Source organism: Boleophthalmus pectinirostris, unplaced genomic scaffold (genome assembly GCF_026225935.1).
Source record: "Boleophthalmus pectinirostris isolate CB_2022bp ecotype Guang Dong unplaced genomic scaffold, ASM2622593v1 HiC_scaffold_5, whole genome shotgun sequence".
Classification (NCBI taxonomy): domain Eukaryota; kingdom Metazoa; phylum Chordata; class Actinopteri; order Gobiiformes; family Gobiidae; genus Boleophthalmus; species Boleophthalmus pectinirostris.
Window position 1 is genome coordinate 14,506,796 of NW_026571404.1, and position 22,978 is coordinate 14,529,773.

Consider the following 22,978-nt stretch of genomic DNA (forward strand, 5'->3'; position numbering starts at 1 on the left):
CACCTTAAGAAAACCTTGTGTGAAAAGTTTAGAATGGTCTTAAATTAAGACCATTCTAAACTTTTGGATTAAGACTCTTAATCCAGTATATCAGAACTGAAAACAAAGAGAAAACTACTATTAAATTGTGTGGTTGACACTGAAGACTTTTTTTCCACTGTGGTCTTAAAATCCGTATAGAGCCTTTTCCTAAGTATTGTAATCGAGTTTGAAAATTGTGTATCGCATTAATGCTGCCGGGCATAAATGAGTAGTTTTAGCATTTTAGATTAATTTCTAGTTAATGAGTAGAATATTTTGTCTGAACAAATACATTTAAATCCGGATTGGCTGACTATATCCTAAAAATGTGTCTAGTGAGTCCCAGCTATCAGTAGCATTTTTCTTTTGCCTGTGTTTACCCAAAGTGATGTTTGTTTACCCAGTGCAACACAATATTTTCTGCCCAATGCACCACAAACGGTGTGTTATTATGTACCACAACTTCTGGCTTCAGCTTTAGTCGAGTTTATCTTTTCAGAACTTGTTCGAAATTGTTCCCCTTCTGAGCCACGATGTGCAAACTTTCTACAGGGTGCTACGAGGAGAATAGCCGGATATTATTTCCTGTCACTTATATTTATCTACTACTGTAACTTATTTCCAGTTGCCAAAACTGTTGACATTGTTGGACATTAGATTGTCAGGAAGAGGAAAGCTACTGTCAAATATCTGATTTGGGAGTCCATTTGTGAGTTACTGTCTATCTTTTCACTCCGTGTTTCGCCTTTATTGAAATGCCACACAGTCTCTGGATGTTCGCCCAAGAATTTATACCACCTTATCACCACGTCGGGTGTTGTAGATTCATTGCTAGAAGATTTGCATAGCCCCAAGGTTTTATGGTGCTTTCAAGATGATGGAGCATCTTCATCTTGCTGTCAAGAAACTGATTGAAACTCCCTTAAAAAGTTTTGTCCCATCAACTTTAATCCAGCCTTAATATAGATTCTCAGATACTTAATGCGATAGTGCAGTCTCCTGTCAGGGGCCCACTCGGAGCGTTCAGACTTGTTTACGCCTGTCACCACCATGTTTTCTTTCATTTTCATCATCAGTTTTATTCTTACTTAGTACTGCTTCATACGTTCACAGAGCAGATGGTGTTTTATACAAAGTGTGTATTTTCCTCAGATTGCTGCTCAAATTGTACACACAACTATTCTATTGAGAAAGCAGAGTTTTTATGATCTTGTCAGTATGGCAAAATTGATTGGAACAGATTATTATTAAGTCTACCATGAGTATTCATGAGTGGGATTGTATTTCTTTGTATGAATTTAGAGTAGTACAACCCCAATGAAAACAAAATGTCAACATTGAAGCTACAAGTTTAGTGTCTTTTAATGTATTCAAAGACACTAATGTAATCTATTTTTATCTATTTAGGACAGAGCACATTAATAAACAATCGTGACAGACCATGATAATGTTTTCAAAGGTAATGTATTTATAGAAATACGGTACTTTTAAGACTTCTCAATTCAAAAGTGTATGACCAAAAGTAAAAGTGAAAGCAAGAAAATAAATAAGATTGTACATGCTACTAGCCTCATCTGTCCATAGGTTTCAGAGTGATGAAAAAAACTTTCAAAATACATCAAAATAATGGTGAAGAGTCCTCAACATGTCTGTAAAGAGGAACCCGAAACCCATGAATACTTTCTCACCAACTTTGTCTCCCTGAAATGGCAGTTGAAGTTGATATCTCATTAGTTGTCTGTCTAATGTCACTTCTCACTTCTTCCATAAGTTGAATATTGAGAATAATATTGTGTAAACAACACAGTCCCCCCTCTCCCAAGTCTGTAATGAGTTTTCAAAGTGACATTTTTCTTTTCCGTTTGAGTGATTTTCATTTTACAGCCATCCAACTCAAAATCCAATACCAACATTTGTACAGCGGGTGAGAAATAGTGCTTTGTGTTGTATTGATTGTCAGATTCATAGTTTGCAGTCTGTGCCTCCACATCGTAATCACACATTCAAGTAGCACCGACACTGAGCTTATTGATGACTTTTTCAGAGTCATGAGAAAGCAGGACCATTGCTATAACGATTAACAATTAAAAATATTATGTGTTTTGAATGTGAAAAAGTCCTCAACATTTTTCTTTTAACAGTAAGCTGAAGTCCATGAATAGGTCTTCTCTTTATATTTTCTTTATTTTACATTCTCAAATATGGCCTGTTCTGCTGTTACAGGGAAGTATGGGGAGCATCGCCTGCATCGCCTGGAAAGGAGACACTCTGGTGCTTGGAGACGTGGACGGCAATCTCAATTTCTGGGACCTTAAAGCACGTTTGTCAAGGTACGTTTTTATGCTCACGTTATTATTCATACTTTGCAACTGATGTCCTCAACATTCCTTGGGGGTGTGACGCTAAAGTTAGACGTTAATTTGAGATTTATGTTAACACAATCTGACCAAAGAGAACTGACTCAGCTGGAAATACGACAGGTGAGCTGATTTGTGGTGGTAAACAAGTCCCTCTCAAATAAAATTACTCTCACAAGCTAGTTTGCATGTTTCAACTAGTCACTCTCACCTTTGTAGTTAAAAAAGAAACACCTAAACAAGACTGTGAACACATATTGATCACAAACTCCTGAAAATGTGTCACTAGTTTGCTTCACTCGTCAAAAATGACAGATGTATTAAAGTTTAAATAAAGTTAGTTCTGTGTACTAATTGTAAAACAAAAGTATTATTCTCACTTATTTGGATATGGGAGCAAAAGTTAGTAATCATAGTTTTCTCCATTAACAAGAAACTCTGCTTTACTGATAGATTTACTTTAGTTCCAGTTCTGCTTAAACATATTCAGAGTTAAGTATTGGGGAATTTCCAGTTTGAGTTTTTAATTATTCTTCGCTTTGGCAGCCGTCCTAGTTTCTCATCATCTGAAAGTAGATTATCATTTTTAATTTACCCTGTTTGACATTAGGGGCATACCAACGCACAGAGGATGGGTGAAGAAGATCCGCTTTGCTCCGGGGAAAGGCAACCAGAAGCTGCTGGTGATGTACACAGACGGAGCGGAGGTCTGGGACACCAAAGAGGTAAAACTACAGTACACAGGGCTTTGGAGTCACATACAGAGAGGCTACATCCACACAGTGAATCCTCTTTGTGCATCGCTTTTTTAGACACCATAACTGAACTGGGAGCCTCTGTAACAGGCTACTACGGATTTATTTTGGCAGAATGGATGTTTTTTTTCTGCAACTTCTCACTAGGGATGTAACAATAATTTGGGTTTGTCAAGATACCAACCAAAAATAGCTGTACCTTTTGCCTTTGTCTATGTTTCAGAGAACTATGATTTGACTTTCATTGTCACTGGGAGGGCCAAGCACTAAAAACACTAGATATTTTATACGTCTTATTGTATTAAAAATGGAACAGCTTTTTACGTGAATCAGATGCAGTCCCTTTTAACCTTGGAAAGTAATTTAAAACAGTAGCTCTCAAACTTCACAGCAAGTAAAGGATTAAAGAAAGGATTTGGCTTTCTGTGTATGACCAAGTATTTAACAGGACTAATCTAGGGCTAAACCAGGTCTAAAAGTGGACTACAACATCCACACTGTCGTTCTAAACAAGAAATTATTCAAATGAGGGCAAAAACTGGATAAAATGAACTCTAAATTAGGCAAACCTTAAGTGCAAACCCTCTTCTGCTTTTATTTCACAAGGGATGTAACAATAACCGGAATATTCTGAAATCTTATCGTTAAGTCTCGCAGTAACATAGTGGGCCTTCATAATACAATCAAATTACAAGTCTCTTTGCTTAATTTCATTGTTGTGGTGCAGCAATAGCTAAAAAACAAAGGGATCTGCATAGGCCATGATCCTTTGCTATGCTTCATTGCAGACTACTATGAAGAAATGTTTTTGATTATGATAAAACCAAATGTTTGTCAAGTAACATATTCACAATTTGGTTAGCCTCCACAATATATTGCAATAAATATCGTACCATGAGATCCATATCATGAAAACAAGTATTGAGATTTGGATTTCTTTTCATCCCTATAAATCACTGGGGATTTGAATCACCATTTGAGAAGTGTTATTTTTAAACTAATATCACAATGACATTAAATTATTATATACTCCATACTGCCATATGAGGAAATATGCAGATAGATAAGAACACCCATATGAGGTAAAGAAATATATGACTACTGCGTTCTGAGTTTATTATAATAGATACAGAAAGGCAATATTTATATGCCAATAATATACTGCCTGTCAGCCTGTACCCGATTCTTTCCCATTTATTTGAGCAAAATGTGTCTTACTTACCCCAGTACAGATATTTTATATATTATATAAGCAGCTCTTGAGGTCGAGATATGTCTGCTGTGTGCTGTCTGCGTCTAATTATAAGTCAGTTAATTAGGAAGCGCTCATTAGCTTCCTAGGTATTATTAGCTTTAGCATGATGGCAAAACTCTGGTGTTGGAGTGTTGTGAAAAGTGCTTAAAAACTAATTAGGATGTTCAGAATGCATAAGGTAAGTGAGGAATGGACCACGGCAAACCTTTTAAAACTAGTTCTGTTTTTAATATATTTAAGATGGCAAAATAGGTAGCCAGGCTGGCGCCACCTAGTGCTTCCGCTCAATTTTATTTCTCTCCAGCGACTAGGTCAGGAATCGGAATAACCCCAGAAGTGCGAGTTCGGGCACCTGGCAATCTGCAAAGAGCTATACATTCTGTGTTTGGCAATGATTCCCAAGATTAAAGCTGGAACAAAGAGAATGTATGGTGAATTTTATTAAGGGAAAAGACGTTATTGTCCTTCTTCCTACGGGATTTGGGAAAAGCGTAATATACCAGTTAGCCCCCCCTTAGTGGTGCATTACATACATCACGACCAAATAGCAGCGTTTGGTTAAATATAAAAAGTACCCACCTACCATTGGGTGAACGAATCCTAATCCTAAAAGGTCAGACGGTTTCTACAAAGTGAAACCGGCTGATGAATCGGGCTAAAAATCAGATACACTATCTTTCATTTTTTTGGTCATATCTAATTATGATTTTTCTTTAAATCTAATGTGTAAGTGCCTTTGCCTGTCGAGATGCAAACCAAAAATGTCTCTACCTTTTGCCTTTGCCCATGTTTCAAAGATCATGCTGATTTAAAGTAGACAAGAGTTGACTAGAGTTGATTATCCCTGGGAAAGCACTAACCACATGAAATATTTTATACGTCTTGATGCATTTTCTTGAATAAGTTGTGGTCATTCTGAAAAAAAGGAAAGCAATTTAAAGCTCTCAAACTTTCCACCAAGTACCACCAAAGAAAAGTTTTGGCTTTCTGAGAATGGCCAAAAGTGTTTAACAAGACTATGTCAGGTATAATCTAGGACTAAATAACATCATTTCATTGTAGTTCTAACCAAAAAATTATCTGAAGGATGCGAAAAGTGGATAAAATGAACTCTAAATTAACTCACATACTGAAACACTGATTTAAAAGATTACTACGGAGACTTAATCCATTTAAATTGTTTTAGATTACCATTTCTTACGTTTCCTCTGATTCATAATTTGATCACGTATTTTAAACCAGACTGTAATTTTTATATCCTTGATCTCAGCATCAGTGAAAATTTCAGTGCAGAGTAACATAAATTTGGACATGCATCAAGGTTTAGGACATTCTGGCACATTCGGCAAAGGGGTCCCGGTGGAGCACTAGCATCATGTTGCAGAGATGGATTCCTTCAGGGGACTCAAGATTAGATTTAGTTTTATTTTGTAATGGTTGAAGGTAGACAACAGATGTGTGGGTCTGCAGAGGACTGGGGCACAGGTTTAGCACAGAAACAGCGAGAGAGAAAGAGGTAAGAGAAGGGAGAAAACACAAGATGGAGCTCTGATATGCTCCACTGATCTGCTGACAACTGGCTCCCACATCCACCTGTGAACATCCAGAGAGGGAACCAGGCAACAGTGTGCAGTCTACTACTCTCATCTGCTTCCACTGACCGATTAACTGGATAAATATCTCCATCGTGGCACCTGTTGTTGGATGGGAAATAGAATCTACGACCGGGTTGTTTATTTTAGTTGGTATGCAAGAAAAAGGATGTAAAGTGGAGCTAGGCGATATGACAAAATAATTACTTTGAATAAAATTTGATTTAGTCGTATTAAATAAATACTGACTCTCAATATGCATTTCCTGAACATCAACAGCGTCACTGGCGTTTAATACAAAAAATAGTTTGATACATTCCTCAAAAGTGTGAACATTTTCTTGATAATTACCGGTCGTCAACCTTGAGTTAGATTAAAATGTTATTATTTGCAGTAAGAAAAAATGTGTCTAGCATGGACTAGAATAACAACGTTACAACTCCAACAGCGTTAAGGAACAGCTGAAGAAAAAAGCATTGTGACCTACGGCTGCTCGATTATGGAAAAAATCATTATCATGATTATTTTGGTCAATATTGAAATCACCAATATTTATACGATTATTTTTAGTTACATGATGCATTTATTCAGCATTTCTCTCTCAAAAAAAACTTTGTTTTCAAATTTAATATAAATATAGGCTACAAATATGAACCTTAGAGCAGTTTTGCGATGTATAAAACATAAAATGAATAAAATATACATTGAACATGAAATAAAGCATAGAAAAACATAAATGTTTCCAAAATAAACTACAGATGTATCCAGATGTTCTACAATCTCTATATTTAAAAATAAAAGAAATATACTTATTTATATAAAAATATCCCAAAATATTAAGCTTTATCGTTTCAACTTGATTACATGAGTTTGAAGATCGTTTGACAAACAAATCAAAATCATGATCAAAATTCAGTTACTTGCACAGCCTTATTGTAACCCTTGATAATTTAAACAGCTCTGCTCTTTATAGAATATAACATCCTGTGTAATAAACATGTAATCTTAACGGTTTAAATGTAATCTTTAGTCCAGTGTTATTACAGGTTTTCACACTGACCGTTACATTGTACATTGTGGTAGATGCAATGAACCAGAAATGAACTAGTGTAAAATAAAGTGTGACCCTTAACTTAAATATGTCCTTCATAAATTTATATATGTATATTATCTAATCAGCCCATGTTGTGTTTGTCCTTGGTCTCCTGCAGGTCCAGATGGTGAGCAGCATGAGGATAGGGCGAAATGTAAACTACAGGATCCTGGACATCGACTGGTGCACCTCAGATAAAGTGGTCCTGGCCTCAGACGACGGCTGTATCCGGGTTTTGGAGATGGCCATGAAGTCTGCCAGTTATCGCATGGACGAGCAGGACCTGACCGGTGAGACGGGGACCAGAAGGGAAAGAAATACTAAAGCTTTAAAGTTATTTGGGATGAAAGTGCGCTTGTTTTGTAAATATGCTACAAAGCAACAAAGCTCATTTAGAGTGCAGGTGCAAGAATATTTAGCAACAAAGTGAAAATGCAAATTGTTCTAAAGTTGCTGACTGGTAGCATTACAGAAATCTACCTAAATCATTCTGCTTTCTACATTGTTACGCTTCCTCCTTTTTGAGGTATTCTTTGCCAAGTAGGGCTCTCAAAAGTATACATTTCTAAAGATTCTAATAGATACTTGAACTAATATTGACACTGATATTCATTTGAACAAATAGCAAGACAAAATTTGACCTTTCCTGAACAGTTTTAGAAAGGTCTTTATCTATATCAAAATTTGTATAAGACATGTAGCTATATTATCATTTTTGTTGGAAATTACATTCTATTAATTTTATGGTTTTAAAATGATCTTGTTTTATTTTTTTTACTTAATCCAATCCAATCAACTTTATTTATATAACACATTTTATAAACATGACAGTTTTCAAAGTGCTGCACAGACAAATTCATGCAATAAAAGAGGGTAAATCATAATTAAAAACAATAAATGTAAAGTGTTAAAATGCATAAAGCTAAAAACAATAAAAAACAATAAATAAAATAAAAATAAATAAATTAAAGACACAGAGGACCACACAACTCACGCCGTGTTAAAAGCTCGAGAGAAAAAGTGGGTCTTAAGATGAGACTTAAACAACACGGTGGGGACTGTTTGGATGTGGGGGGTTATGTATCAAAATTGGTATCACTAAAGTGGCCATTAATAAACATAACAAATAGCCATAGATTAAAATATATATATGTTTCTGCAAAAAAGCATAGGTAACAACCAGCTGTATATTGTAACTAGAATAACATTGCCCCCTTCATAAATTAGCTGTAGCATTAAATTAAACATGTATAATTTGTTCATATTTGTGTAGATCCGGTGTGGTGTCCCTATCTGCTGCTTCCCCGAGCCGCCCTCACCCTCAAAGCCTTCCTGCTCCTCCAGCCCTGGTCCGGCACCTTCACTATGGACATCACTCAAGTGTAAGTCCTATTACTCCTCCACTGTTTCCCATCATTACACCATTACAATGTTGAACGCAGACACTTATGTAACCCAGAAGCAATTATTAAGATAGTGCCGACCATCCGAGTGAACCGTTTATCACTTCGAAATTAAAATAATCCCCAATTTGCCTGTGTAAGGAAGTGTAGAGACTGTAATAAAGTCCTATTGAAGTGGGCCTTCTGAGCTGTTAAATACACAATCATCTTATCACACGTCAGCCTGTTTATAGATGTGGGCTCACAGCGTTATCTGACCTCAGCATAATGTGTGAATGAAGTTATGTATTACAGCTCAGTGTAAATCAGCGACGTGTACCAGTCTAATCAGGTCAGGTGGGTTCATTTGAGTTTAATTTAGATTTTTTTTCCAGAGACTACAATGAGAAAAATGAGATAAAAGGACTGATACAGGAGCAGCTCAACTCTTTGTCAAAGTAAGATTTTTCTGTTTGTAATACGCACACGATGATTTAAAGTTATGTTCTGATGTTTTAAGACTTAATAAGATATTGAAAACAAGTGGACCATTAGGGCTGGGCGAAATTACAAAAAATGAATCACTGTTTTCCCTCATGTTTAGCTGTAACAAATTTTGATTCTTTTTAATTTTGTCTTATTAAAAGGGATAAAAATTACTTTTGATATTAATTTCTTGAAATGAAACAGCAGAGACTTTTAATCAGTCCCTGTGAAAAAGTCTAATATCTGAAAGTCTGAAATCCAAACCACTTTTCTTTTACTCTCAGAGGATGGGATGTAGACCTCTCAATTAAAAAGACAAGGGGTCACTCTGGAGGTGTGAAAAACATGTGTTCAGAAGGTTGTGTCCAGCTTGTAGACTGCCAATTAGTAGATAGAGAAGATACTGAAGACTGCATTTGCGTAATTAATCTCCAAAGATTGTGTGTATTCATAATGCATATTACCTCTAAAGATTTGATGATTAGATGATTTATTGATCAGCTAGGATCTTTGGAATATGGGTTAACTTAATGCAATCTTAATCATAAATGTGCAAAGTTATTCAGGTTTAGCCACTTTAAAAAACATTTAGGTTTCATAGATAAAGTCAGCATTAAATACTCCTCAGCAATGAATCAAGTCCATTAATCCATAGACCATAGATTAGTTTATTTTTTAAGACAAAATAAATGATGCCGTTGTTTCATGCACAGTTTGTTTTAATTTATCCGTATCTGTATTGTATGTCTGATTCACAGAGCAATTACAAAAGAGTCATTACCTAGTTTGCATTAAACCTTTTGCAATTCATAAAAGTCATATGTGCATGAAGTTTTTCTCATTTATCAGGGTGATTGAGTGAAGGTTTTGTTGTGCTTTGCGATTAATAAAAATCTTTAAGAGTCACTTGTTGTGTAGACTGTGACAACATTGATAGCTGTTTGTGACGCTGTGTTTTGACTGGTCCACAGTGACATGAAGAGTGTGCTACTGGACCCTGAGCTGAGCCTGCTGCAGCGCTGCCTCCTAGTGTCCAGGTACGTCACACCCCACGAAGAATTAAACATGTCTGGGCTTTGTACAGGCTGTGATGTCCTGACAGCTGGTGTTTTTCTCACTGAAAGATATTGAGATATTGATATAGGATGCTCAAAGGAGAACGTGTTGAAGATGCACTGTGTAAGTTTTCTGATGTCCACTACCTGCTTGTCTCCATGGAGATTTCTATACTTCTTTACTTTATCTTATTTCCATGGAGACATTTTTTACTCCTAACATCCTTGAAACACCATGAGTTCAGGATTGGGGATTTATTATTATTTTTTATTTATTTATTTTGGGCGGGGATGGGGACCTGTTGCCTCCCCTCAATTTCATTTCTCTCCAGCGACTCTGTCAGGAATCAAAAAACAATAGACGGTTCGCAAAAACCCAACGATTCCCGAGATCGAGGATTTAAAGCTGGAGTGAAGAGAATGTTTGGTGAATTTTATCAAGGGGATAGACGTTATTGCCCTTCTTCCTACAGGATTTGGGAAAAACTTAATATACCAGTTAGCCCCGTCAGCGGCACATTACATACGTCATGACCAAATCGCAGCGATTGGTTAAATGATAAAAAGTACCCACCTATCAGCAAGCAAACAAATTGTACCACTGCAAGGTCAGACGGTTCGTACGAAGTGAAACGAAGTAAAAGCGGCTGATGAATCAGGCTAGATTTTTGTTTGATCACAAGTCTAAAAAATGATAGAAATAAAAAAAAATATTGTAATGCACCTGCTGTAATTTTTAACATTAACTATGCCATGAGGACCATTTCAGGACCAGGCTGTTAAACGCAGCATTTTTCCTGAATTGGTCCTCATTGTATACTTAGTGTTAAAACTTACGGCAGGTACATTACAATTTTAAAGCAAAAAGTAAGTTGAGGTTTATTTGTCACGTTTTTGCTAAGTAGTTACATCTCCTGACAAAATAATTGATTATATTTTTGCTGTACTTTCGTTGCATGTGCATCTTCTCCAAAGGCATGACGTTGTGAGCTTGTGTCAGCAGCTCTGATCTGCGCCCCACTTCTCATCTCCCCTGAGGATAAATCTGAAATCTGGAGCAGCCCTTTCACTTGATATGCACAATCCTCCCGTGTCTGCATTTTTATTTAAAACACACTTTACCTGAAATGTCAGACTCCTGCTCTTCTACTTAATTGGCACAGGCTACATCTGGTTTAGTCCCTCATTAGTCCTGGTTTAGATACAATTCAGGGCGCACCATGGAGCTTTCCAATAAAATCTTCACGGAAACAAGCAGCTTAAATTTTTCTGATGGGATTACCCTCAAAAGTTTCATAGTATAGCATTAAACATATCTAGCGTTTAGTCAGTTCTGCTATGTATTGCTCAAAAATCGCTTGAAGGAATGCTTACTGTAGCAGGGTCCCCTCTCCACACTTGGCCTGGCAGCATTACTAGGTTGTCTCCATGGAGATAGATGACTTTAATGCCATACTGATGAATATTCCCAGCAAAGTAAAAGTTACACCGTGCACTTTCAACCTGTGAAAGCTAAAAAATCTGCCCCATTGTCTAATTAGCAGAACCTATGTTTAAGGTTCACTGAGTTTTTTTTTTTTTTTTATCACAAGTTGCCTTTGTTCACATGGTCACGTATCCTAGCAACAGCTGTGTAGTGATATGCCATTTTAAACAACAGAACAAAATGCTGGACAATGAACGGAGCCAGTGCAGCGGATCTAACCAATTTCTGATCATTAGTGTACTAGTATTTTAATTTAACGTGCTCTGTTTTATATTTAGTTTATTACTGTATACATATTTTGCTTTTACGCCTCATTTGGTATTTGGTGACGACAAACTGACTTGAATTCTTAGGTGGGACAAGCGGCTTTTATTGTCTAGCTCTCATTGGCTACAGTTTAGAGCCCTGTACTCCCGCGGGCCTGCCACGAGACCCACAGGACCCGATGCACAACAGTGCAGCGAGGGACACATTTTGGAAGCTCATTGCAGGCAGGAGCAGGATTGCACAATGCGGGAGCGGGTGGGTGAGAGGATAAACTGCAGTCCCGCAAACTAAATCTGAGTGTAAAGTAAAATATACAAATGATGAATGATATTTTATTTGGCCTTAATTAAAAATATTTTAAGCAGCCTAAATGTGCGGATGTGTTCTAATCTCACTCACATTTTAGACAATTCCTGTCCACTACTCCGTGTTTGATAGAGCTTAAGAACGCAAACGTCCCCATCTTGCAGGACTTGTGGGCAGGAGCGGGACAAATTATTGTAGATGCAGGCAGGAGTGGGACTGCACAGTGTGGGAGCGTGCGGGAGCGTGCGGGAGCGGGCGGGAGCGGGCGGGAGCGGGCGGGAGCGGGCGGGAGCGGGCGGGAGCGGGCGGGAGCGGGCGGGAGCGGGCGGGAGCGGGCGGGAGCGGGCGGGACCGGGCAGGAGCGGGACCGGGCAGGAGCAGGACTGCACAGTGTGGGAGCGGGCGAGAGCAGGACTGAAAATTCAGTCCCGCGCAGACCTCCAACATGTTTTAGTCCAAGTTTGCACCTGATTCAGTCCTGATTCAGTCCTAACCTGTCGTCCATTTGAAACACTTTCTCTTAAAGCTAATTACAATGGCTGACCTGAATGTATGCCTATCATGCATAATTTGTGCTGGATATTTTATTTGGTCTTAATAAAAGCATTTTAAGCAGCCTAAACTTGCAGACGTGGTCTAATCTTGCTCACATTTTAGACAGTTCCTTTTCACTACTCCGTGTTTGATAGATTTTAAGAAAGCGAATATCCCCGTCTAGCGGGACTTGCAGGCAGGACAAAATATTGCAGATGCGGGCGTGAGCAGGACTGAAAATTACAATTCTTTGCGGGAGCAGGCAGGAGCGGGCGGGAGCAGGACTGAAAATTCACTCCTGTTTCAGTCCTGATTCAGTCCTAACCTGACATCCATTTGAAACATTTTCTCTCAAAGCTACCCTCCATAATTAGAGTAGCTGACCCGCCCCTGTTGTATCCTAACATATCACCACTGGATGCTATCTATATTACTGCTGTCTGACAGTGTGCTAGCTTTGGCCTGACAGAAGAAGTCCAAAGAGCACAGGTGAGCACGCATAAATGCCAGATGAGGGAACGAGAACTGGCTTCCATCTACTGAAAAAACTGAACTGAAAAAATCAAATAAACATGCAGATGGTTGGATTCATCTGTTGCTGTGTTTTTTGTTTTTTCAGGTTATTTGGAGATGAGTCCTGACCTGCTCTTCTGGACCGTGGCGTCCCATTACCTGCAGTCGTTCGCCCAGGCCCGGCTCCTCAGTTTGTCGAGCGGAGAAAACCAGAATGAAGAGACTCAACCTTCGCCTCAGAATCACCTCGATATCTGCCACGATGTCCTCTGTGAAAGCTCCTATTTCCAGGTCAGTGCAAAACAAAACACTTCACTTCACTGCGTCTATATGCAGGAACATTGTAGACAAACAATAAATTCCCCAATAAGAAATCACTGGGCTACAAAGCAACTGGCAGCACAGGCGACGACAATGTCAGCAACTCTGCTCTGGCCACACAATAGACTCCACTGTTACTGTTAGAGCTTTCATTTGGTCTTTTCATTTCATTCCTGACCTGTCACACGTCAACAGCATGCCCATCAATCTTACTCAGTAGTTTTAAAACGTTTTTAACCTACTGGACAAATTTTACACTGCAAAAAGGTTTAACCAAATGCAATCTAACAAACAGGTCACATTAGTAATACTATCAAACTATATTTATTCATCTTATGCCAGTACTCACTGTTTTACATGCTCCTCTTTCTTGAAGCTTTGTTTGTTGTGTGAATAGATTCAATTCAAATGCTTCTCATCTATATTATCTGGTCCAATACTTTTTTTTTTTGCTGTTTTGACCCTGTCCACTGTACCAAAATGCTACACAAGATATCTCTGACTGTTCTCTCATATCACTGAGCCTAAAATAACGAATAATACATAAATATTTATGTTTTCTTCATTAATTTACAAATACAGGTGTGGTGATAATGAAATCAGAGAGATGTATCTCTTAGGATCCTGTATTGTATAGTTAGACTAGGTATCATTAAGAAGTTGCCGATACAATACATACCTCGATACATAGGCCACTATACCATACAAATCTCGATACAGTGCACTTTCAATTCGATACGATATATTTCAAAATGATTCGATATGGTTCAATAAAAAATAAAACTTTAATCATGTCTGTGATAGTATAAGACTTTGTTAAATCACTCCTTGTGCAATGTTCATATGAAAACGCCCATTTTTTGTGAATATGTCAAATTTGTTGCATAAACGAGTTTCCTTCCTCTAAACAAGCAACAAAAATGTAGCTGCAACAAAATAATTTAGTTAAATAAACCAAAAAATACTCTTGGTGATATATCGATACAGCAGCCCAAGATATCGATATTGTATCATCACATTAAAAGATAGGATATATCAATATTTCGATATTTTTGCACACCTCTATTGTACAGTGTGAATGCTGTCTGTGTGTTGTCTTTTGTTTTGTTTTGGTTTATTTTTTCTTTCTTTTCTGTAAATGCTATTTTTGTCAGTGTATTTAGGACCTCGCAAACATGATGCAAGTACTATTATACTATATTAAACTAAGTACTATTATATTATATTACTAGCACTTGACAGACTTAGAAAACTATTGTATTGTATAAAATAGTAAAATCTCAAACCTTAATTATGCAAGTAACTCTGTTCCAGGATCCCAAATTTGATGCACATCCAAGCATTAAGCATTACTCTAAATCCAATCTTACTTTTCATATTCCATTATTAGGGGAATCAGTATTTTATTATGTTCTAGGATGAAGTAATGTCCTTTCAATAGACTTGTCTCACTAGCTCCCAGTCTTTTAAGGCAAACTTCTCTTATCAATCTCGGATGCTGTACCAGTGACGTTATCCCACACTGAGATAAGCCCATTTGAAATAACAGCTCTGTTGTGCTTCGTCATTGTTGGATCATTCGTCTTGGAGAGGACATGGCTGACCGTGCTCCAGTCCTTCTGCCTCTGTTTTCCTCTTTAATTATCCACTCTGTTTGTTCTGGGACGGGAAAGTGTGCCCCGAAGATTCATCACGTTTTATGGTCGCCAAGCTCAATGTAGAAGTTTACTCTGGTCGAAGGTGGTGCCAGACATCAGTACATTTCAATATATATGTATATTTTGTTAGGAATATATTTGAAAATCTTGGCGCACCTAAAATTTGCTCATTATTTGATTCGTGGAATTATAAAATCAGTGAGATATTTATGTTAACAGTTCCATTTGATCTGATGTGAGTAATCGAATTTCTTCCTGAGTGTTTACATTTTTGTAGGATTTGATACGAGAAACTATGAAAAATAGGCAAAGTAATGTGGCAAAGACAAAAGGATATGTTAAATGATTCAAAGAGTTGTTTTAAAATTCATTGTACTACTTCATTAGTTACCGTTGATTCCCCAACTTGTGTTACCGGGTGTTTTTGAGGTGCATGTTCACACACACATCTGATTATTCTGGTGATCTGATTTTTACTGACCACGTAAATTTAATCACTGTTCTTGTTACTTGATTCATAAGTACTCAATCGTGTAATTAAGTGCATTGCAGTATTGGCTTTGGACAGCAAAACATATTTTCCCCAAGTGGAACATTAAAGGAACAATTCGACTTTTCACCATCTGTACTGGCAGACATAGATTCTTGCCAGTGCCAAATGTTGCACCATTTTCCAGACACTCAATTACTCACCTAAATGTACAGATAATGCAAATTTATGTAGAGATAGTCTTCCAGAAGTACTTCACAACACTGTCATGTCATGCACTTCCACATGAATGAAGAGCGTTTTGTTGATTTCTGAGCAATAACTTAAACATTATTCATATTGTGCCGGTACTTAGTGGTACAAATGTGACTAACTCCTGAAATGTGGTGACTGACGACTTCTACTTTTTTATTTAAAATTTTGTTTTGCTGTCTTTAGGCATGTGTTTTGGAGTCTGAATAGTCCAGATAATTTCAGTTACCAAAATACGATTACAATCACAGGGTAGCTGCAGGGTCTTAAAAGTCTTAAAAAGGTCTTAAATTTCATGTTCCCAAATTAAGGCCTTAAAAAGTCCTTAAATTATATTGTCCAAGTCTTATTTTTTCACAGAAGTCTTAAATTTCATTAGCCTTTTTTGTATGCTCAACTGGGCTGTAAATGTTAAATGGAGGGAGTAAAAAAAAAAAAACAACAACGTGAAATTGCGTAACATGAATGAACGTCTAATGTGGAGTATACGCAAACAATACTTTGGTTTCTGGCGCTGTCGGCCATGAGTAACAATCAGTAGAGTGGACGAAGACGTTGGATGGATCATGGGGAAGTGTAGGTTTAATCCACAGTGGTTCTTAGATTCTAGATATAGTACAGTAGTTGGTTGGTCATTATTAAAATTGGATCTGGTGTTTTTAAGTGGTCTTAAAAAGGTCTTAAAAAGTCTTAAATTTGGGGTAATCAAACCTGGGGATACCTTGAATCAGGTCACTCTTATTTCAGTATGTCCATATTACCGAAATCCTACAATTGCTTGGTATTAGAACAGTTTATAAAGTAAATCAGACTGGGAAGACAAATGAATAAAGCGAGTGTTATGGTCTTTTTCACTGTTATTGTGTGAGCCCTCACTGTAATCCCATAGCTGCATTAGAGCCCACACAGCTCTGTCTGCATCAGTCTCTTGTTGTCATAAAAAAGGAGCTCCAATGGCAGCCGCCTGACCATAATTACTAATATACCCTCGACTCCAAGTTACTAAACTGGATTGGGCTGTCTCTGTACGATTTATGTCCAGGGCTCCGGCTCACACAAGGATCCATCATAATAAAGTAAAACCTTGCGTTCGATACAGAGACACAAGTCCCCACATGGCACAGCAGGCACAGTCACTTATTCACTTTCTACAGCTCAGTTTTATTGGATCCTTTGCTCTCTCATCTCTTTTATGAAAATAAGGTGTCGTACCGGGAAAAATCTATCTTTTTGATGTTTCAAAATAAAGTGGGATGATCTTTTATTGAGAGCATGTAATAAAAAGTGCAGAAAGAATAATAGGACAAACAGCAGAGTGAGGGGTAATAAAGCTTTGTGAATATTTTAAAGGTTTTGAAATTACTTTTTAAATTACACTTTTCAACTCGCCGCATTCTTCGCCTGCTAAGTTCCCCGTCTATTTATAGTCTCATCAACTTTTGCTGCCACACATTTGCTCAAAAAGTCTTTCCCTATTACTCTGTATTGATTGCTTTGTCTCCAGATGGTTGAATTAATCATTTTGTTTGTTGTGCGCCGCAGAAGTTCCAGCTGGATAGAGTTCACCTGCAGGAAGTGAAGCGCTCCAGCTACGATCACACCAAGAAATGTGCCGACCAGCTCCTCCTGCTGGGACAGGTAGGCACTGCACCACCAACTGATGATACATCCATACACTGACAATGCTTTCTGTAAAACTGAATGGATTTTAATTTTAATATTCTGGGATTAATGGACTTTACTGCAACTGCTACTGCTATTAGTACTGCTACCACGTCTACTACTACTCTTACTCAAACACTGTATGTGCAGATAAAATATTTGATCTACAATGTATAGATTTTACCTGAACTATACTACTACTAATACAACTTTTCAGAAAGTAAAGCTCAGCACTAACAGTTCCAGAATGAATTTTTACTCAATCTTCATATTTTTGACCAGAAAAAACAACTTGTCCACATTGTCTGTACTAAGTGCAGATCTGCTGCAGTTATAATATTCCCAGCGGTTGAAAATACCATTTCCCTAGAGACAGAGGTCACAGGTACGAGGGGGGTAATGAGGGGGAGCGGAGATACTGTGCCAGCGAAAGTGAGGACCGGGGTGTGACGACCATAGTTTTGCGAGAATTCACGTGGTGGGACATAGTCACTGCAGGGCGCAATTGTTGTCAAGGCAGCCACCCTAACTATAAAGCTCTGCGGGAAACATTACGGACGAGTTCCCTCATGAATATTAAAGAGCTGAGCCTTCCGTGTAGCTGCACATGTAATGGTGGAAGGTAAACACACACAAATTGTGTGAACTCACTCGTGCACTGCCCTGCACCAAACCAAACTCAATTTACTAAAATGGTTTGTCATGAATACATGTGCTGTTACACCCCTGCTCAATACTGATTAGTATACTGTACCATGATTGTAAAAAAAAAACACTTCATTTAGACAGTAGTATGTCATTTTCATCATTTGGTCAAATTCATTCTAAAGCGATTCAGGAAAGGTTAATTTCTGTCTTGTTATTGTGACTTTTTAGCATCAATACTTGCATAAATGAGTGTTTAGTTTCATTCATTTGACTTTTGATACTCTTGACAACCCTGCCTATTCTACAAACCAATTTTATTTTGTTCAAATGACCCTTACCAAACGCAATGACTCGTGTAGCCTGGTTGTTTTCCTGCATTATAAACTCCTGCAGGCCTTGTATATCTAACCCACCCTCTCCCTCCACTTATCTGCTGGTATATGCATGCTCTCATAATAGCACTAAGGATATATGCGTGCTGTCTGAGCTAATGATGCGAGTGTGAGGATAAGGACCGCCATCTTTGTCCCTGGAGGCTCATCTGTTTGGCATTTAAGACACCTCTAACACTGGCAATGTCCCCACTCCACTCTCTCCTATCACACGGAGCAATCAGGAAGCCCTCTGATGAAAGAACATAGCTCGTATAAACCCGCTCCTCTGACCCCACGATGAGCTACTGACGGCCATTCTCGCGCTGATGAAAAGAGGAGATAATCAACATCATTTCCCCCAGACAAAGCGCATTGTTTGCAGTGTCTCGGCGGTTGCCTGGCTCCTTTCTTCTCCATGACCTCTAGTGGTTTTGCTTTCACCTTTTGCTTGCAAAGTGGGAGAGACCCTCCGCAGGTGAGACCTAATCAGAGGGGAAGATGTAGAATTGTTATTAACATGCATATTTATATCTCAAAAGAAAATTATAATCTGTTAACTGGACAAAAGTTTTAATATTTCTCCACCCTTTACTGTAAACAACCAGGGTGTGTTGGTTTTAGTGTAGTTCGCTGCTCCCTTCAGATGAATAAAAGACAGTGACTGTAACCAAAGAAGCCTCTAGAGTTGCAAAATGCATTCACTCTTAAAAACTTTTCTCCAGTTGACAAATTGACAAATAAATTGTGATGGAACATATCTAGACAAATGCAAAATATTGGATGCTCTCTCTGTCTATCTATCAATCTTCCTCTGCTTTGTGCTTACTTTGTTGTCTTAGGTTATAGTTAAATACAAAAAAGCACAATATCTCTTCTGTTAGATTCATTTCACTGTTTTTGCTCATGTCTCTTGTCACAGACGGACAGGGCAGTGCAGTTGCTCTTGGAGACGAGTGCAGACAACCCGAGCTACTACTGCGATTCACTCAAAGCCTGTCTGGTCACCACTATCACCTCTTCAGGGCCGTCTCAGTCCACCATCAAGCTAGTGGCCACCAATATGATCGCTAATGGAAAACTAGCAGGTATACACTTCATTTAACATCACACAAACAAAACTGTACATTTGAGTTTTTCTGGAAAACTTCTCTGCGTTTACTGTTACTGCAACAACAGTGCTTTGACTGAGGACTAATGGCCATATGGAAATGTATTTTTTTCCGGACCCAAATAATGAGACATACACTCAACATTAGGGCTGGGTATCTTTCAGAAGTTGCCGATACGATAATACCTTGATACATAAGCCACGATACAATACATATCTCGATACAGTGAGTTTACGATTCAACACCATATATTTCAAATTGCTTTGATTTCATGATTTTCTGGTTGCTGTATAAAAAAAGAGGTGAGGACCACAAGAGCATTTTCTGAAGGTTTAATACAAACACACAGAGCTCTGGCTCTACTGCCTACATGCAACGACAGAGAGAGTGAGTCTCAGGATAGTTTTTATACACTGTTGTGGACAACAGGTGTGAGGCTCATGTCAAACAGAGTGATCAATACATGGTCAAGCAACAACTGTAGTCATAAAGGTGTACTGTGACAAGTTAACTTTAGCAACAACAAATGGTCTGTTGGGATCCAGAAACATTCCTTAATGTAATTTTAGGAAATAACAGACTTCTTCTCCTATTCCTTACATGAAGCTTGTTTGTCCTTCAACTAACATTAAAAAAACATGCCATCACGCTTCAATACGGTTCAATAAAAAAATAATGGCTAATTTGTGGCTGTGATACTAAAAGTCTTTGTTAAACCACTTCTTGTGCAGAGTTAACATGAAACACACCCATTTTAATCATCAAAACAGTGAAAAAGTCAAATAAGTTGCATAACAGAGTTTCCTTCCTTTGATGAAAACATTAAAACTGTAGCACTGTAACAAAATAATTTAGTAAAATATACCAAAAAAATACTCTAGACGATATATCAATACAGCAGCCCATGATATCGATACTGTATCATCACATTTTTGATATTTTTGCACACCCCAGCCAACATGCATAATATCAGAAAACTTATCATGATTTAACACCTGACAAAGTCTAACAAAAAAAAAAAAAACAATGTCTTTACTAGAAATATTGGAACTACACTCACTCCGCATTTGTTTTGTAACTTAGCATCTCAAGTTAAAGTATTTAGGTAGTTTTCCACTTCTATTATAATGCCTTCTTCCTCAGACCTATAGTTGTCATGATTTGCCTTACCAACAACTGTAAGAAATGAATAAATGAAAGACATACACAATATTTTTACAGACCTAGAGACTGTCTGCCTGTCTGAATATACTCTTTTCAATACTATAGAGCCGTATTGACTTGTGTGGCTGTCTTGAACATATAGGCTTACAATTTGTCTGTTTGTGTTGCTGTCAGAGGGGGTCCAGCTGCTGTGTTTGATTGACAAGGCTGCAGATGCGTGTCGATACCTCCAGACCTATGGGGAGTGGAACCGCGCTGCTTGGCTGGCGAAGGTAACTCAGCATGAAGTGTCCATCAGCAGGAAGTACTAGATATAGAGCCATGTTTACACCAGACTGATATGTAGCTTGTATATCTGGAATATGATCATTATAAGAATTTTGGGACCGTGTGAAAATGCATTGGTCTCTTCAACGTAGTTCTAAAAAGTTGTTCATTAACTCCGACAGCTGCAGTCGCTGGTGCAATAAAATAACCCTGATATAATTAGCATGAAGAAGATTTGTCTCGCAGTTGCTCCTTTAAGCTTCCTAAAGATATGATAGCAACAGTACAGTCACAGTCAGGCTGTTTAATCCTTGCACGCACTTCTTTCAAACTGGGACTACACTAAGACTAATTGTGTTACTTAAGCAGAACTAGAACAAGTCTACATCAAAAGTAAATTGGGCTCAAACCAGGATCAAGCCAGGATACAGCCATATAATATCACCATGCATGTGTCATAATAACATATAGCATGTAAATATCAAGCAGTATTTTGTGAGCTATAATACTGGCTTTGTTAATAATTCATAATACTGTAGTTCTTGTTAGGCTTTATATTTTTTAGAGAGAAAAAATACACAGACACAGTTATGCATTACCTGATTTAAAAGTAACCAGTTTTGAGGATGTTCTTTACTGACTTCCAAAATGAATGCGAGAGAAAATAACGTACAAAAGTATTAAAGTTAATTTGTTTTGTTCTGGTTTGACAGGTGCGTCTGAACCCGTGTGAGAGCTCGGACGTCCTGAAGCGTTGGGCAGAACACCTTTGCTCTCCTCAGGTCAACCAGAAGTCCAAGGCCATCCTGGTGCTGCTGTCCCTCGGTTGCTTCTACAAAGTGGGAGAAATGCTCCACAGGTGAGGCCCCGTGTTACGACCCAGCTCTGCTTGGGACAGGGGAAGTAACAAAAGAACCAAGATGTAAATAGTAAAACTAAAGTTGTAATTTATTTAAAAGGAATGTAAAGGTAAAACTAACAAAAGATGATATTTACAAGGATTAACAAAAAGAGGATCTAAACAGAGTAGCTAAATGTGTAACTAAAAGTGACAGAATTGTACAAATTATATTAACACAAAAAGACTACTAGTGTCTCAAACACCAAATTAACAAAAGCTACACAGATACACAAGTGTGGCATGCAGTTCACAGGCAGAACAGCAGTCAAGAGTGGCAGGGGGCAGGTCCTTTTAAGGTGTGGCAGCTGCAGATGTAGGCCCAGGATTGTCCAGGCATTAGGGCGATACACCAATCAGCTAGAAGGGACCGAGGAGCCAGCTTGTGTTGAATCCATCAATCACAGCAGGGGTCTGGAAGATTGAGGCTTGCATGCACACACACACGGATCAGCAGCAGCAGCAGCAGACTTAAACATATATGGCTATAGGACAGGGGTCTCCAACCTGTAGCTCTCCACCCTCTTCTAAGTAGCTCACCAAAGGATTTCTGAATTATACATATTGTACTGAATGGCTCAAATTTGATGAACTACCATTATAACTACTGTACTATTTACCCAGGATATTCCCAGTGTTGAGCCCTGTGTCCCCTACCCCAGCAGATTTATCCAAAACCACTGATTTGCCTCAGTTTTATACAAGAAATGTCCCAGGTTTCCCTATTTTTGACCAATCTGTTCCCTGCCAACAGTAACAAGAGGCATAAATTGTCATTTGTTTTAGGCAAGTTACAGAAAAAGCTGCTTAAAAATCACCCAAACACAAAGAAAATGTGACTATACTGACTTACATGTTAGTCACGAATGGTCTCTACCTAACAATTTTCCTTAATTACGCACTCGTTTCACAGTTTTATTGTTACCAATCACCAAAAAAAAAAAAAAAAACTGGGATGTCACAGTTTTTTTTATTTTGGAAATCTGGTCACCATAAACTTCGTGCACGAATAATAAGATAAAGTTTATGTTAT

General features: G+C 38.0%; 1 protein-coding gene across 1 annotated transcript in view; it reads left to right on the forward strand.

Annotated features, from left to right (window-relative positions):
• Positions 1–22,978, forward strand: part of wdr11 (WD repeat domain 11) — a 95,899-nt gene that overhangs the window by 67,137 nt on the left and 5,784 nt on the right. Inside the window, 12 exon segments of the mRNA XM_020933538.2 lie at positions 2,245–2,351; positions 2,989–3,103; positions 7,192–7,363; positions 8,347–8,455; positions 8,851–8,913; positions 9,913–9,978; positions 13,209–13,227; positions 13,229–13,393; positions 17,366–17,461; positions 19,427–19,592; positions 20,955–21,052; positions 21,761–21,906. Coding sequence (XP_020789197.2) covers positions 2,245–2,351; positions 2,989–3,103; positions 7,192–7,363; positions 8,347–8,455; positions 8,851–8,913; positions 9,913–9,978; positions 13,209–13,227; positions 13,229–13,393; positions 17,366–17,461; positions 19,427–19,592; positions 20,955–21,052; positions 21,761–21,906 — 1,322 coding nt within the window.